Genomic DNA, 15,084 nt, shown 5'->3' on the forward strand with positions numbered 1-15,084 from the left:
GGCAAGAAAAGGAAACAAAAAGCATATAGATCAGACAGGAAGAAATAAAACTGTCTCTATTTGCAGATGGTGATCTATGTAGAGAATCTTAAGGAGTCTACAGGAAAACAGCCAGAAATAATAAATGAGTTCAGGAAGGTCACAAGATACAAGAACAATATACAAAAATTGTATTTCTATATACTAGCAATGAACACATGGAAACCAAAATCAATAAAAGAAAAACTTAGGTATAAAACCTGTTAAGGATGTGTATGCTGGAAATGACAAAATGCTAATGAAGGAAATCAAAGAAGATCTAAATAAATGGAGAGACATACCATGTTCATGGATTGGAATTCTCTCTAAATTGATATATAGGTTAAACACAATTCCTAACAAAATCACATCAAGTTTTTGTTTTTAAAGATATAGACAAGGTTATTCTAAAGGTTATATGGAAAGGCAAAGAAACTAGTATAGCTAAAACAAGTTTGAAAAAGAAAGGGGAATCACTCTACCTGATTTATTATATAGCTACTACAGTAATCAAGACAGGAATAGGTACATAGATCAATGGCACAGAAGAGAAAACCCAGAAAAAAGACTGAGACAGTTGCCTTGGAGTGAATGACAGTTTTGGAAAGGGAGGTGGTCCTAGGGAGCTATCTGGATTTTCAGCCCTTCTACTAGATTGAAGAGGCTTTACATCATGACATGCTTTTCAAGACAAATGGAAGCACCCTAGAATTACTAGAGGTACCTAAGAAAGGAAGCAGTACCTCAAACATGTAAAATAGTCCATCTCCAGTCCCTTATTTTTCCAGCTATGTGCAGGTACAGTGACCAGATTTTGTAAACCAAAAACTGGGACATAAGGTCTGATAAAAGATTATTGTCTTAAAAAGCTCCAACATGTATTTCTTTTTTTCTGACTATAAAAGCAATACACGTTCATGCTAGAAATTTTGAAAAATACAGAAAAAGAATACAGAACAAGTAAAAAATTACCCATAATTTCAATCTTACCATCAAAGATAACTACTGTTAGCACTTTTGGTATATTTCCTTCTAGTGTTTTTCTATGCATATCCACACACTCACTCACACACACATTATGTATATTTACAAAATTGAGACTATATGGTATTAAATCATTTCATATCTTTTTTCACTTAAGATTGTTACCATGAGCATTATTCTCTTGTCATCAAATTATCTTTAAAACTTTATTTTTAATTGGCTGCAACAAATTCTTCCATGTAGTTATACTGATATTGTATCATACCTCAAACTCAATGTATTGAAAGAGAACACATCAAGTATATGTTTCTGTAAAACTATCCCCCAGCCTCAATGGCTCCCCATCCCAGTTGGTATCCAGGCTGGAAACCTCAGAGTCACCTTTACTCCTTCCTTTCTCCTTGATCCCCTATAAATGACATACCTCTAAGTGCTGTTGATACTCTCTTCTTAACAGCTCTCAGCCATTCGGGAGGAATAGGATAGGGAGTAGCCTACCACCACTGTTCTGGTCCAGGTCTTTGCAGGCTCACCCTTGGAATACCACCATGATCCATCCAAACATCACTGCATCATGGCATGTCCTAATTCCAGAACCTAGAATGGCTCCCAATTTATTGTATCTGATGGACAATTCAGCCTGAAATTCAAGGAAACCTGCCAACTGCCCCGGGCTCCCACCTATCCAAGTTTCCGTTGCATATGAGCACTTCCCTATTCTATCTATTCAAAACATCCCAGCCTTCTGAAAGCACTCTCCTTCTCTTCTCACTTCTCTTCTTCTTCTACCTTGCACCAGCCCTTATTATGTCCTGATCTGTCTAAGGGGGTTAGTTTTGTCTCCTCACCTAGACTTCTCAGCTGTTTTTTAGAAGCAGGGTTCATGTCTTAAACTTCTCTTATATCTCCCATGACACCAAGCACACGGGAAGTTCCAAAAAATATTCATTGATTGATTTAGCTGGGCTTTAAAGTGGAGACACAATGATACTTCTTAAAATTGACCTCATTCAGAACCTCACTTTGGGAGACATTGCAAGGTGGGAAGGGTTTACTAGGGGCGACTGGAAAGAGTGGACAGGGATGATGAGTAGACTTGACTGAGCAATAGTGCCAAGAAGAGGAGGGGCACCAGGCCTAGATTCAAATCCTGATGTCACCACTTACTTGTTACGTGACTGTGGGCATGTTACATTAGCTCTGCGGGCACCAGTTTCCTACCTCATGAGGTAATAGTGAGGATGAAATGTAAAGAATCCAGCATGGTGACCCACAGTAGGCTTTCAATAATGGGAGTTCCCACCTCCTGGATTTAGGTAGGTATTTCAAGTCTTCAAAAGTAACCTGCCAAGGGTTTTCATCCTTTGTTAAAAGCCGCCGTCAAAGTTACTAGAACTTTGGGGAGCAGCCTTCATTTTAATTTTAGAATTTCTAAAATTTTCAGCATGATATATTTACAACTTTTTTGCTTAACAATGACAGTAACAACAACAATAACCAACCTTTCCAATTCTTACACACTTTAGTGAAGCAAGCGAGGCTCCTGGAAGAGACCACAGGGGGCTGAAGAGGGCTGAAGAAAGGATAGGGGATGGCAAAGGGAGATAAGGGATGGACATCACAGAGATCCTCACCTGAAGTCATGCAAATTGGCTCAGAGTAGCCTCCACAATCCTGCTCCAAAGTCCTTCCAAGAAGCCCTAAAGCAAATGGTCAGTCTGTCTTGGGACCAACCCTGACTTTCAATTTACCCTCATGGCTTCTCAGGAAGCAAGAGAAGGTGTGGAAGTAAGCCGAGTTTCCATGGTGTAGAGTCCCACAGGGCAGGAGCACTGCTTCAAGCTGGGGGCTCCAGCAGGCCTTGGACATGCCCAGACCTGATGCCCCAATTGCTAGTCCCTAGAAGAATGTCAATCCCAGACTTCAGGCTGCTAGAGGAGGTGCTGCTTACATTCAGCACAGTGGTTCTCCAAAGAATATTACCGGTAGATGTGCAAAGGGTCTCAGCTTGGGGCTGTGGAACTGTAAATACACTGGGCCTGGTGACCACAGCACACTTCAGGCAGCAGGAGTCACGTGGTCTGGCTTCTTCCACCTTCTGTCCTTCTCTTTTACTTCTCTACTCATCTCAAAATGGAGTGGAAGTTTCAATTACAGTATGGTGGGGTGAGAGGGGCATGGCTAAAAGACCTAGGTCAGGGACCAGAATTTCAAATGTTGTCCATGGCTGATTTCCTCCCATTTCCAGAGAGATATCAGATTTCAGGTGCTTTGGATCAGCCACAAGGAAGGAGTTGGGTGTGTAGTACAAGGTGGGAGGGGTTTACCAGGGGTGATTGGGAAAAGCAGATGATGAGTAGCCTTGATAGGGCAACACTGCAAAGAGAGGAGGGGCACTGGAAAGGCCAAACAGCCTGACTCCAAAGTCTCAATTCAGACAGACCCGGGTTCAAATGTCTGCTCCAACACCTATTAGCACAGTGTGTGGCATAGAGTAGGTGCTTAGTAATTCCTTGCTGAATGACTGAATAAAGGTGACCTTGGCCAAGTCATTTATCCTCTCTGAGACTCTCTGAATTCCTCATCTGTAAGATAAATAGTAGCTATTACTCTTATTATTTCTCCTGTGGTGTCTCTCCCCACACCCATATCAGTTTGCTGGCCCATCTCCCCAACCCAGCACCACAGAGGCTGCCATACTAAGCCTCCTTCATTAAGGGTCAGAAAGGGCAGATGGGCACAAGGCCTGCTCTTTCCTCTTGTGTCCTCCCCCCACCTCCTCCTCTCCTCCTGCTTCTTTCCTCCTGGTCCCATTTGTTTACTTTTCTAACTTAGGCAAACTTGGGGTAGAATCTGGGAACACAGAGCCAAGCGTAGAAACCTCCAGTTACAACTGCAACACATACTCACATATATACAACTCACCTTCCCCTCCCCCTCCCCCACCAGGTCGGGCCTGGGCTGCAACATGAAGCTTTTGGCCCCCTAGGGACTTTTACTTGATTCAAATGTCATCAGCACCAGGGATTAGAAAACCTCTACCCCTGTTTCCCCATGCAGAGCTAGGCAGGCTCAGGGAGCTAGCTGCCTCTGGGGATTGATCACATCAGCACTGTTCCAACTCTGGAAGGTTCATTGTGAGCCAACTCCTCTGGAGTACGTCAACCAGAGAGGAAAGACAAACAAGTCTGAGCACATGAAGATGGTGTGAGGGTGATTTTACAGTAGTGGTCATGAGCTAGGCTGAGCGATCCACTCTGTAACCCACACTTCCTTGTGAACAGTGACACATATCTTCAAGATTCATTGGCACGAGAAGAACGATTTGTGGGAGCAACACATAGCTTTTCTCTGTATAAAGCTAACAGCTTGAATGGACTCTCCATAGTTTTATTTTTGTCGTTTTTCTCTCTTAGAAAGTCTAATGGGCAGTAAAGATGGAATAAGGTGAGGTCCAAATCTGCCTGTGCCTCCAGTCATCCTGTGGCATATGGAATGCATCTCTATACGATGAACCTCCTCAGGTTTCATCTCCAATAGGTTAAAAATCCCACCTTTTGTGCTTCTAAGGGATGTGAGAAAGAGAGAAAGCCCAAGCTCAAAGGTTAAACAAATTCAACCAGATATGCTGGTGAACCTCCTTCCCATAGAGTGGAGCTTAATCCATCCACTCCCTCATTGCCATCCACCTCCCCCAAATAATCCTTGCCTCTGCCCCACTACCTTTGTGTTTAATGGGGGGTGGGAATGAGTGGGGGGAGGGAGGCACTGAGAGAAATGGCCAGCCTCACAGAGGATTTATATGCAAGAACAAATGATAGTCTTGTAGGCAGGTTCAGGAAAATCTTTCAGAATGCAGAAAATTCAGCAGCCTTTCCACACTGACCATTGTCATGGCAACACACTATCTGATGGCAGCATGCGTCACCAGGCTGGAGGGGCACGGTCTCAGTATAGCAGGTTAGCCTGGCCATTTTTAGCAACATTTGGACTTCTTTCTAGCCTCATTTCTTCTAGGTTCAACTGAATTTCTTTTCGCTTCTGGACTTATGTGCTCTGCTCATTTGCATGGCTAGAACACAAGACTTTATCAATATGAAAGGGATGGCTAAATGGAAAAATCTGAAGATTCCTAGTATTCTATAGCCCTTCTACTTGCTGTCCTGGCTCCCCACCCACTCTCAGTCATCTAGTTTCTTTTCTTCTCCTCATCAATTCTTTCCTATACACAGCATTACCTCCCCCGTGCCCCCCCAACTGTGACTCATCTACCAACCCCTGCACTCTCATCATCTTCTTTTTATTGTTTTCCTATTTTCTCATTTTAATGTACAGCATCCTAGAATCTTAGGATTGGAAGGAACATTGACAATAACCTAGTATAATCACCCTCCTCCAAATGCAGGAGGCTGTCTACGATATGACAGTCAAGTGACTGTCTTGTCTCTGTTTGTATGTCTCCAGCAATAGAGACCTCATTCCTTTCTGGGCAGTCTGTTCCACTTTGGACAGCTCTAATCGTTAGAAAATTCTTCTTCCTCTTGAATGAAAATCTGCCTTTTAATAATATCTACACATGGATCCTAGATCTGTGCCCTGTGACCACATAGACTCTGTCTATGCCCTCTGCTCTGTGACAGCCTCTCAGAGATATAGAACCACATCCCCTTGGGTCTTCTTTTCTCCAAAAGCCCAGCTCCTCCAACAAGATCTCTTGGAGCCTGGGCTCCAGTCCTCTCCCCATCCTAACTGACCTCCTGGAGCATATGCTTCTATTTGTCTCCAGTTCTTTTAAAGTGAGGTCGATACTGCATTAGCATCTCTGGAGGCCACCTTGCCCTGGTGACTCACACTGACGAAACTCCCTAACTCTCTTGCAGACAAAATGCTGCAAAGCCATGTTTCCCATCTTGTGTGTGTCCAGTTGCTTTTGAGGACCCAATTCCTAGTCCATATATTTCCTCCCAGTTTAATTTCATGGCGTTGCAGCCAGAATATTGCTTTAACCTATTAGGATCTTTTAAAAAATCTTGACTTCCATGTAACTTACATATCCTCTAAGACTTTCTATTATTATTATTACTATTTTTTAACCAACCCTCAAACTAATCCTTTATTTCAAGTCTTTTCAAAATTTATTCTTCTTTTGGGTTTCTTAACCTTTCCTAGTTCTCTTCCCTTTGAATTACCTTCCTTACGTCTTCTCTCGCTTGTCATTTCCATTTCCTCAATAGCAAGATGTCACCAGTCTCTGGAGATAAGTGCTTGGTTATGTGCGCAGGAAAGCACGAGGGCATACAGATATCTGCACATACCTAGGTTTGAGCAAGTAGCTGCAGAGCCTTGTTTAGTTTCTCTGTTTCTATTGCTTTGTCTGTGCTCTACCAGGATTTAGAGACTGGATGAGGGGAAAATGGCAAGGTAGAAGGAAAAGGGGTAAGAGAAGTTGGTCCAGGATCTGAGAAGGGCAGTAGGAAACTAGGGTGGGAGCACGAGTGTTAATCGGGGCTGCAGTGCAGTGAGAAGGGCTGAAGAAGGGCCAGGAAAAGAAGGATTTTAAAGGCCTTAAAAAGGTTGGAGGAGGGAGGAGGATTTGGTTAGGAAGTGAGGACTTCTGAGGCTGGTAGCCATTGAGAGGCCAGAGGGAGGTGGCTTGAAACTACAGGGTCAGGGAAAGGCTGAGGGATGTGGGACACCTGAGAGGGACAAAAAGCATTGCTATGAGCACAACCTTATGAGTCTATGACTCTTGAGCTTAGAAACTTTTCTCTGGTCAAAGGAGCCTGGGACGTGGAGTCCCTGCGTATGGACTCAGCTGTTGTCACAGACTTGGCTGCACTAGGGGATGGGGCCTTAATATCACCATCGGCAAAGACGCCCAGGATACAACGTGTTCCCTCAGACTAACTCTGACACAGAATAGGCCTCCCTTTCATGCTAGATTCTATTCCAACGAGGGAGTCAAAGTTAGGAGAACTGGTGCTGTCTTGGTTGTTAGATGAATAAACATGGGAATTTCACTCTCCAGGATAGGCAATGTGATACCTTTGGCCTCTTAACTTTGCAAATAATTAGGATCCAAAAAAATATGCACACGTACACACATTCAATTAAACAGGAATGTGGGTGCCAAAATGACTTTTAAAAAATGGTAGATGAAGTGAGTTGAGTTGAGAAGCAGCAGCTGGGGTTGGGAGGGGGGCTCTACCAATAGTGTCCCCAAACAGCTAGTGGACAGTGTGATCAAGAGGGTGATAACCCGATGACTGCCATTTTCCCTCTGTCCAGAGGCCAGAATAATTGGAGGCCAGCCTCAGGGAAGGGAAGAATAGGGCAGCAGCCACGTCTCCAGTGCTCTAAGTGAGACTGGGGAGCCCACTCCCAGGGCTTCAGAATCCCTGACTACTCACTGTGGGCTCACAGTCACTCGAGGCTCTACTGAACCAAGGAAACGCATTGGAACAGAATGTCTGTGAGCACCCTTCACCCCTACCCCCAACCCCAAGTCTGAATTGACTTGATTTTCCCTCATCTTAGAGAGGATTTTACTGTTGCCCTTTTCAAAGGGAGAGTTCCAGGGCACACTTTAGAACTGGCTTTCCACTGGAGGTGCCTAAAGTTGAACCTTTTGTTTCCCTGAAGGTGACATTAGCTGGCCAAATGACAATCCCAACCAGAGTGACCAGTGCGGAATTCCAACAAGCTCTCAGGCCAAGAAGAGGTTTCCCTTCCAAGTCGGTCCAAAGATTAGCCACCAAATGACAAATGGTATTGGGGGAAGCCCCCACTGATGGGTCACCACAAGCTGGGTGGAATGAGGAGGGCAGGACTCGAGGGGTGGTGCTCACCTTTGATGTAGTTGAGGATTTGCTGGACTCGGTGGGGCTCATTGCGGTCTGGCCGGCAGCTTGGCGTGATTTCCAGCACATAATCAGGACCATATGCTGTGAAAAACTGTAAGGAAAAGTGAAAGGCCAAAAAACAAACTAAACCACAGAAAACCTCCAAACCAAACCACATACAAACAGAACAATCAAGAGAAATCCACCGCTACTGACAAGGTAAGGGAGGCCCAGGTGGGCAGGGCAGGAGGATGCAGCAGGAAACCGTTCCCCATTTTCAAACCTCCCATGACAGTCCACTGTGAAATTCTTTGGCTTGGTGTTCAAGGTCCTCTCTGCTCATGTCTCAACTTTTCTCTCTAGCCTCTCTATCCCCCTGCTCTCTAGCCACACTTGTCTGCTCCGGGCTCTCCCAAATGAGACTGGGCTTCGTTCCCCCACCCCCTGCCTCCCCCCGAGGATCTTTGCCATTGCTCTTTCCTGGGGTCTGCAAAGGCCCTCCCCCAACCCCTGCTGCCTGTGAAAAACCTCCCCATCCTTCTAGGCACAGCTCAAATGTCGCCTCCTTCACAAAGCTGTCCCTCATTCTCCACCAACCCCCAGAGTGTTCTGTTGGTACATCTCTTATGGCCCTTGTTCAACAAATCGACAGTGCTTGCCGGCATGTCACGTACAGGTCACTGTGCCTGCTGCTGCGGGGGCTGTGAAGATGGACAAACCCTCCTCTGGGGTCCTCTGGGTGTTCCCAAGCACGTTCTGCAGTGTGTAGAGATTTTTCAACAGCGACCTGATCTCCCTGCACTGGATTATCAACTCCTTGAAGGCAGGCAGCACCTGTGCCTTAGTCACCTCCTTGGTCCTCACAGACCAAGGCAGCTGCCTGTTAGTTTTGGTTGTCTTGAATTCCCTGACCCGGGAATGTCAAATGAGCCTGGTTTCTCTAGTTTTTCTTTCTCCGTAGTAGAGTTTATTTGTTTTTAAATTCAGGGAATCAAAATAAAGGTCTTTGGATTCTATTTCTAGTTCACTAGATGATTCCTTGTGACCTTTGGTAAGTCACAATATCTGATTCAGCTCCTCTATTAGGGCCCGCTTGGGGAAAAACACCCCATGACAAAGGGAATCATTCAATTGGGATAAGCCTTTGAATGGGAAATATGCAAAGCTACTATTTCTGTTTAGTTTTTAACAGAAATAGTATTTGTGCACACTCTCTGGAGAGAGAGCATATGGTCCTTAACATTATGTGCTTTCAATAGTGATATTGTTAGGTGGTAAGTAAGCCAGGGAAATTCAAATTCCGTGGAAAAAAATGGTACAGAGGGCATGAGCAAAAGGGATCTTGCTGTGTGTCATGAATTTGATGTCATTCAAAGAGCCTCTAAGAAAATAATCCAGGGTGATTGCCATTGCCACCAAATTATCCTTGTTAAGAGTCTGGATGTACATCTGGCACCATGGGAGAGGTTGTGGAACAATCTCTAGGGATTCTAACAGCGTCTTTGTGGAATCTATGGGAGTAATTTGATGGGGAGATGGCTTTTGCACATCCATGACAGAAGACTCCACACATCTAATTAAAAGAAAAATGACCAAGACTGTGCCAATGCTTATAATGCTTTTTTTTTTTTGGACTGAACTAAAAAGGAAAGAGGGGTCTAGTTCCTTCCTGCTGGGGTTATTACTCTCTGATGCCTGAAGCCCCGAATTCTGTAGATTAGAGATCATCTTTACCACATCCATATATGGAATGGACAAGAGGGGTTACCTGGGGGACACATCCAGAAACTAACTCTCCCATTCTGATCAAAGAAACCTGAAAGGTTTGTATTTTTAGCCAAGGAGGGCCCCTCAGTCCAAGCCCGAGAACCTCGTGGGCTTGACTCTGGAAGAGAAGGCTTCAAACAGGTGTGGCCCTCTCTCCTTGGACGGCCTCTCCTCCTCCAGAAGGTGTCAAGTAGTACACTCATTTCACGGGTATGGAAAGACAGGTTTAGAGAGAGCAATAGAAGAAAGGCAGCTGCAACGAAGAAGCCACTCTGGGGGACCCAAACCCGTGGCATCAAAGTGCTATAAAAATCAGAGTCAGGGGGCCTCGCTGAGGTCTAGGAGGAGGGAATGTTCTGTCTCCATCTACGAAGATAACACTGCTGATCCTCTGTCAGCAAGGCATGTTGTGAGCTATCTGTTTCGGGCTGAGCGTCTGGAACAACGTGTCCTCATTGTGAGGGCCTGCCGCACGCTCAGCCGCGTTCTCTGGCTTTAGCCCCCTCTTGGGCCAAGAGCACATGGTTGCAAGACGGTCAGCTGGGGCCAGAACTGACTGCCACGTGAGAGCTCAGCTTGACTGGGATCAAGGCTCCTGTCCTGGCTGCATGAGCACCTGGCTTTAACTAACCCATAAATAACCCATTCTTTGCTGAAGCAGGCTGGCTGCAGGTAAGCGTGGGCTCCTAAACTTCTTCCCACCTTTGCCAATCAAATATTATTCCCAGGTCCTGCTTATTCGCACTATTCTTAGGCTAGGGGACCCAGATGATTTAAGAAAGTCCTTGTTTTGTGATCCAGTTCCACATGGCAGCTGACTGGTCCTAGCCTTGGGAGGCTCTGCTTGGGGCTGAGGGAAGTGACAGGCACCGGGAAGGCAGAGGCTGTATCTAAGGCAAAGGTGGTGCGGTGCCCTCTTCCCCTCTCTGGCTCTCCCGTGGTATTTCTGTTTCTGTGTTATATTATGCTTTTAGTTTTGCACTCGTTAACTCCTTTCTACGGGACCATGAACTCTGCAAAGGCAGAAACTTCTGTCGCATTCTCTTTGTGGAGCCTGTAGAGTTGAATTTCCTTCAACCTTTACTTTAAAATTATGTTGAATTACATTAATTCACACAAGATTTAGCTGGCCGTTCAGTTAATTCTGTGGAATAATGCAAAGAGCCAATTTATGGCATGAACAGTTTTTCGGCTCTTGAGGAAGCATGAGGAAGCATGATGAGGCGGCAAGAGCCCCGGCCTCGGAGTTAGGCAGAGCTGGATTTTCATACCCAATAGAGCTGTGTGCCTCAGGCGAGCTTCGTAATCTCTTTCAGTCCTTGCTACCAGAGGAATGATAAATCCTGACCTGGCTGGGTTGTTAGGAATCACAGAGATAATATACATTAAAGGGCCGACCACAGGGCCCAGCACAGGGTAGGATGTCAGTACATGTGAATTCCCTTCTTCTGAGGCAAGAAGCTATTGCCTAACCAGTGCCTCACCCAGACCCTGGGGGATGTTGGGCCAAGCACTGGGGGCCCCCCACGATGCAGAAAGAAGAGCCTGTTCCTCCTGCCAGACAAAGCCCAGCAGTCCCAGTGGCTTCCCGCTTGTTTAAACCATGAGCTCCGCCTAGAGCCGGTGGAGAAACTGACTTCTCTCATAGTTTCCTGCCCTGTGCTCAGCCACTTGTTACTTACTGGCAAGGTGGAAAGGAAATCTGATCAATAAGACAAAGATGTTGGGGTGGAGGGATTTGGCCAGCAGTAGAAATAGCTCAAAGCCCCACCCTGAAATTGCCCTCCAGTGTTGAAGAGGAAAGGAAACAGGCAAGCGGCGATGCCATTCCCAGACAGGTGGAGCAGGGTATGAAAGAGCCCAGGGGGCTGGCAAGTGCAAACGGCTGGCTTTGATCTCAGCAAAGGAAGAAGGGAGGTGCTAACCCTTCTCCACCCCTTCCCCTTTTTCCTCAGTGCTCCTTTTGCTTTCTGGGTTTCCATTTATGCGTGTTTGAGGGGAACATGGTAGCAGGAATGGGGCAAATGGAAAGGATGAGGTGGGGCTGAAGGATGGGAGTGGAAGGGAATAGCACTTGAGGGGAGCAGGTCCCTTCTCGACCCAAGAGTCAATGAATAAAGAAAGGAAAATAGCTCAGTCTTGCTCGGTTCAGGCCAGCTCAATGTGCCTTTCTTGCTCACTCCCCTCCAGCTCTTGCTCATGCAATGCAAACAGCATACGCTTAGATATTTGGTCAAGAAGATATTCAGAAGAAGCCTTAAGGTTGTTGTTATTCCTTCCTAATCCTATGTGGTCACAGGAAACCAAACCACAAACCCGGCAGAGCCAATCCTTTTATCCTTCCTTCAACATTTATTAAGTACCTACTGACTAGGTGTCAGTAGGTACTTAATAGATACTTTATTAAGTACCTAACCTGATTAGGTTAGTCACTGGGGTGCAAAGATTGTAAGATATGCTTAGTAGGAGGGGTCAGTATGATGAGAACAGTATGATAATGCTAAAGTCACAAGTAATAACAGTTAATGTTTTTTCTCTTTTTAAAAATTGAAGTATAGTTGATTTACAATGTCGTGTTAGTTTCTGATGTACAGCAAACTGATTCAGTTATACGTATATATGTATATATATATTCTTTTTCAGATTCTTTTCCCTTATAGATTATTACAAGATATTGAGTATAGTTCCCTGTGCTATACAGTAGGTCCTTGTTGGTTATCTATTTTATATACAGTTGTGTGTATATGTTAATTCCAAACTCCTAATTTATCCCCCTCTTCCCCCTTTGGTGACCATAAGTTTGTTTTCTATGTCAATAACAGTTAACAGTTAATATTGATTAAAGGCTTCTTATGTGTCAGGAACTTAAAGTGTCTGCGCACTTTTTATGGACTGACAATTCTCACAACCAACTCACGTGGAGGTTCTAGAATTACTTCCATTTTAAGATGAGAATTTGAAGCACAGAATAGTCAGATAACTTGACAGAGGTCACACAGCTAGCACGTGTGGTGTGAGATTTGAACCCAGGTCATTCTGGAGATCAGCACTACCCATAGGAGCCTCTAAACTACCCCAGAGGAAGTGACTGTGTAGGGCGGGGTCTGCAAAGGGGGCCTGGTGGGTGGGAGGGAGGCATTCCCAAGAGAGCCTGGGCAAGAGCAGGGACTGTGGAATGGAACAGCATATTTAGCACAATTTGATGTTGCTCGAGGGTAGGGCATAAGGAGGATCAGGACACGAGGCTGGGGAGGCAGCATGAGTTTCACGGTAGGCGCTGCGTGTTCCCCACACTAAGGCATTTGGCCTGATCCCAGACTAGAAGGTCCACGAGGGCCGAACACTCTTTTGCTCCCCAATGTCAGTGCCAGTTCCCAAAACAGTGCTTGTCCCTAGGAGGTGGCAAGTAACTATTTGTGGCATAAGTGAATGGAAACTTGGGGGAGCTTGGAAATGAGGGGATGAACAGATCAGCTGGGCACTTGAGAGGACTCAATGGCTACAGTGTAGAGAATGGAATGGAATCTGAGGGGAGGAATGCAAATAGGGAGACCAGTGACAAGGTTGGTGCTAGAGCCATGTTGAGTGGTAACAGGGCCTGAGCCAGAACAGTTGTGGGAGGAACCGAGAGTGAAAAACTTAAAAGATAGCATCAATAGGACTAAACAATGAGTTGGATGTGGGAAGTAAGGCAGAAGAGAGAGTCAAGGATTTCCCACGGTGTAGGAGGTACAGTGACAGGGTGAGGAATACAAGCAGAGGACAAGGGTTTGTGGTGGGGTGTATATGTGTGAGGGGGGTTCAACGGGGAGCATGTTTAGGGTCAGAATCGTGATGATACAGTGGTCTGTAATTCAGGTGAGAGGTTGGGCCTAAGATACAGAATATGTGTTATAGATTTGGGAGTTATCAATGACATAAAGGAATTGGATGAGAATTGCCAAGGAATTGCCTTGGCCAGCATGGGAGGCTTCCTATAGAGTAAGAGAAGAGAAGAGAGGTGAGGAAAGAATCATGGGGAACAGCCAACACTTCAGAGGTGGACAGAGGGAGAGGAAACGGTTCTGGTGATGATTTGAGATGTTGCAGACAGCTGAAGTAAAAGGAGGGTGGTCTTCCGATTTGTCCATGGGAAGATCTTTGCTGCAGCAAAGTCAGTGGAGGGTGTGGACAAGGCCTGACTGGAGGGGGCTGAAGAGTTGATGGGAAGAAGTAGAGGTAAGAATGATGGGGACTTCCCTGGTGGTCCAGTGGTTAAGACTCCGCCCTTCCAATGCAGGGGGTGTGGGTTCGATCCCTGGTGAGGGAACTAGGATCTCACATGCCATGTAGTGTGGCCAAAAATATATAAATAAATAAAAATTAAAAAAAAAAGAATGATGGTAAGAATACACACATACACTCTTCTTTTTATAAGAGTTTGGTACAGGGGTGGGACTGGAGTAGGGTGGTATTTTAAGATGGGAGGGTCTTAAAAGTATATTTATAGGCTGGGGGGAAGAGCCCACAGGATGGAAGTCAGAGGCAGCCTGATAGGGATTTTGAGTTGTTTATATCTGTCTTTCTAGCTCCTTAGCCAGAGTGCCACAAGGGAAGAATACTGTTGTATTCATATTTCTATTACCTACAGCTCCTAGCATAGGGCTTGGAAAATAATAGGTACTCAATTCATGTTTGTTGAAGGAATGAAATTCTGAAGACATGCACATCCAGTAGGGAGAATCAGGGTCTTGAAGGATGGGCGATTGCAAATAGGCAGGGATGGGGTGGGGTTGGAGGGTAGTTAGTGGAGGCAGGACAAGTCTGGGAAGTTGGCTAAAGTTCTAGAAGGAGAGCAAGGGAAGCCTTGAACCCCAGGTTGAGGAGACAGGACTTGATGTGACAGGCATATCAGGACTGGAGCTGTGCCTTAGGACACCTGGGAGCAGTATACAAAGGCTGGATGACCAGTGTGGAGGCCGCTGCCATAGTTCAAGGGGGAGATAGCAAGGGCTTGAACAAGAGTGATTGCTGTGGGGATGGAGAGGATGGGAAAGAGACATTGTGAAGGTAGACTTCCGAGGACTTTGGTAAGTGGTTGGCTGTGGAGGAAAGAGAGCAGGGGAGGTCAAAGTTGACTCCTAGGTTTTGAGTCGGGGTAAGTAGGAGAATCAGTGCCACTGATAGAGCTGGGATAAAGTAGTAGGAAGAGCTAGTCTGGCTCAGGGAAGGGGATGGGCTTGGGTTTCGTGGGTTTGAGATGACAGTAGGATATGTGGGTCACTCCGTCTAGCAGGCAGCTGGAGATGTGATGATGGTGTGTGGAAGTGAGGTCATGGCTGAGGACTAATGTAGTAGGGGGATAAAAAGAGCCAGTGACTAGGCAGAAAAAGAGCAACCAGAGAAGAAGAAACAGAATGGTAAAGTAAAATCTCTTAGAGCCTTAGGGATGACATTCAGCATGAGAAAGATGCCTAAAGGAATACACTTGCCA

The 15,084-nt window shown here is 45.6% G+C and overlaps 1 protein-coding gene across 2 annotated transcripts in view; it reads right to left on the reverse strand.

Moving 5' to 3' along the window:
• The window catches only part of HDAC8 (histone deacetylase 8), a 243,274-nt gene that overhangs the window by 16,068 nt on the left and 212,122 nt on the right, over positions 1–15,084 (reverse strand). For both annotated transcript variants that reach the window (XM_082681246.1, XM_082681247.1), the window contains exon 10: positions 7,851–7,956. In XM_082681246.1, the coding sequence (XP_082537372.1) occupies positions 7,851–7,956 (106 nt within the window). The remainder of the gene's footprint in view (positions 1–7,850; positions 7,957–15,084) is intronic.

The sequence above is a fragment of the Grampus griseus genome (assembly GCF_964374135.1).
Source record: "Grampus griseus genome assembly, chromosome: X".
NCBI lineage: Eukaryota > Metazoa > Chordata > Mammalia > Artiodactyla > Delphinidae > Grampus > Grampus griseus.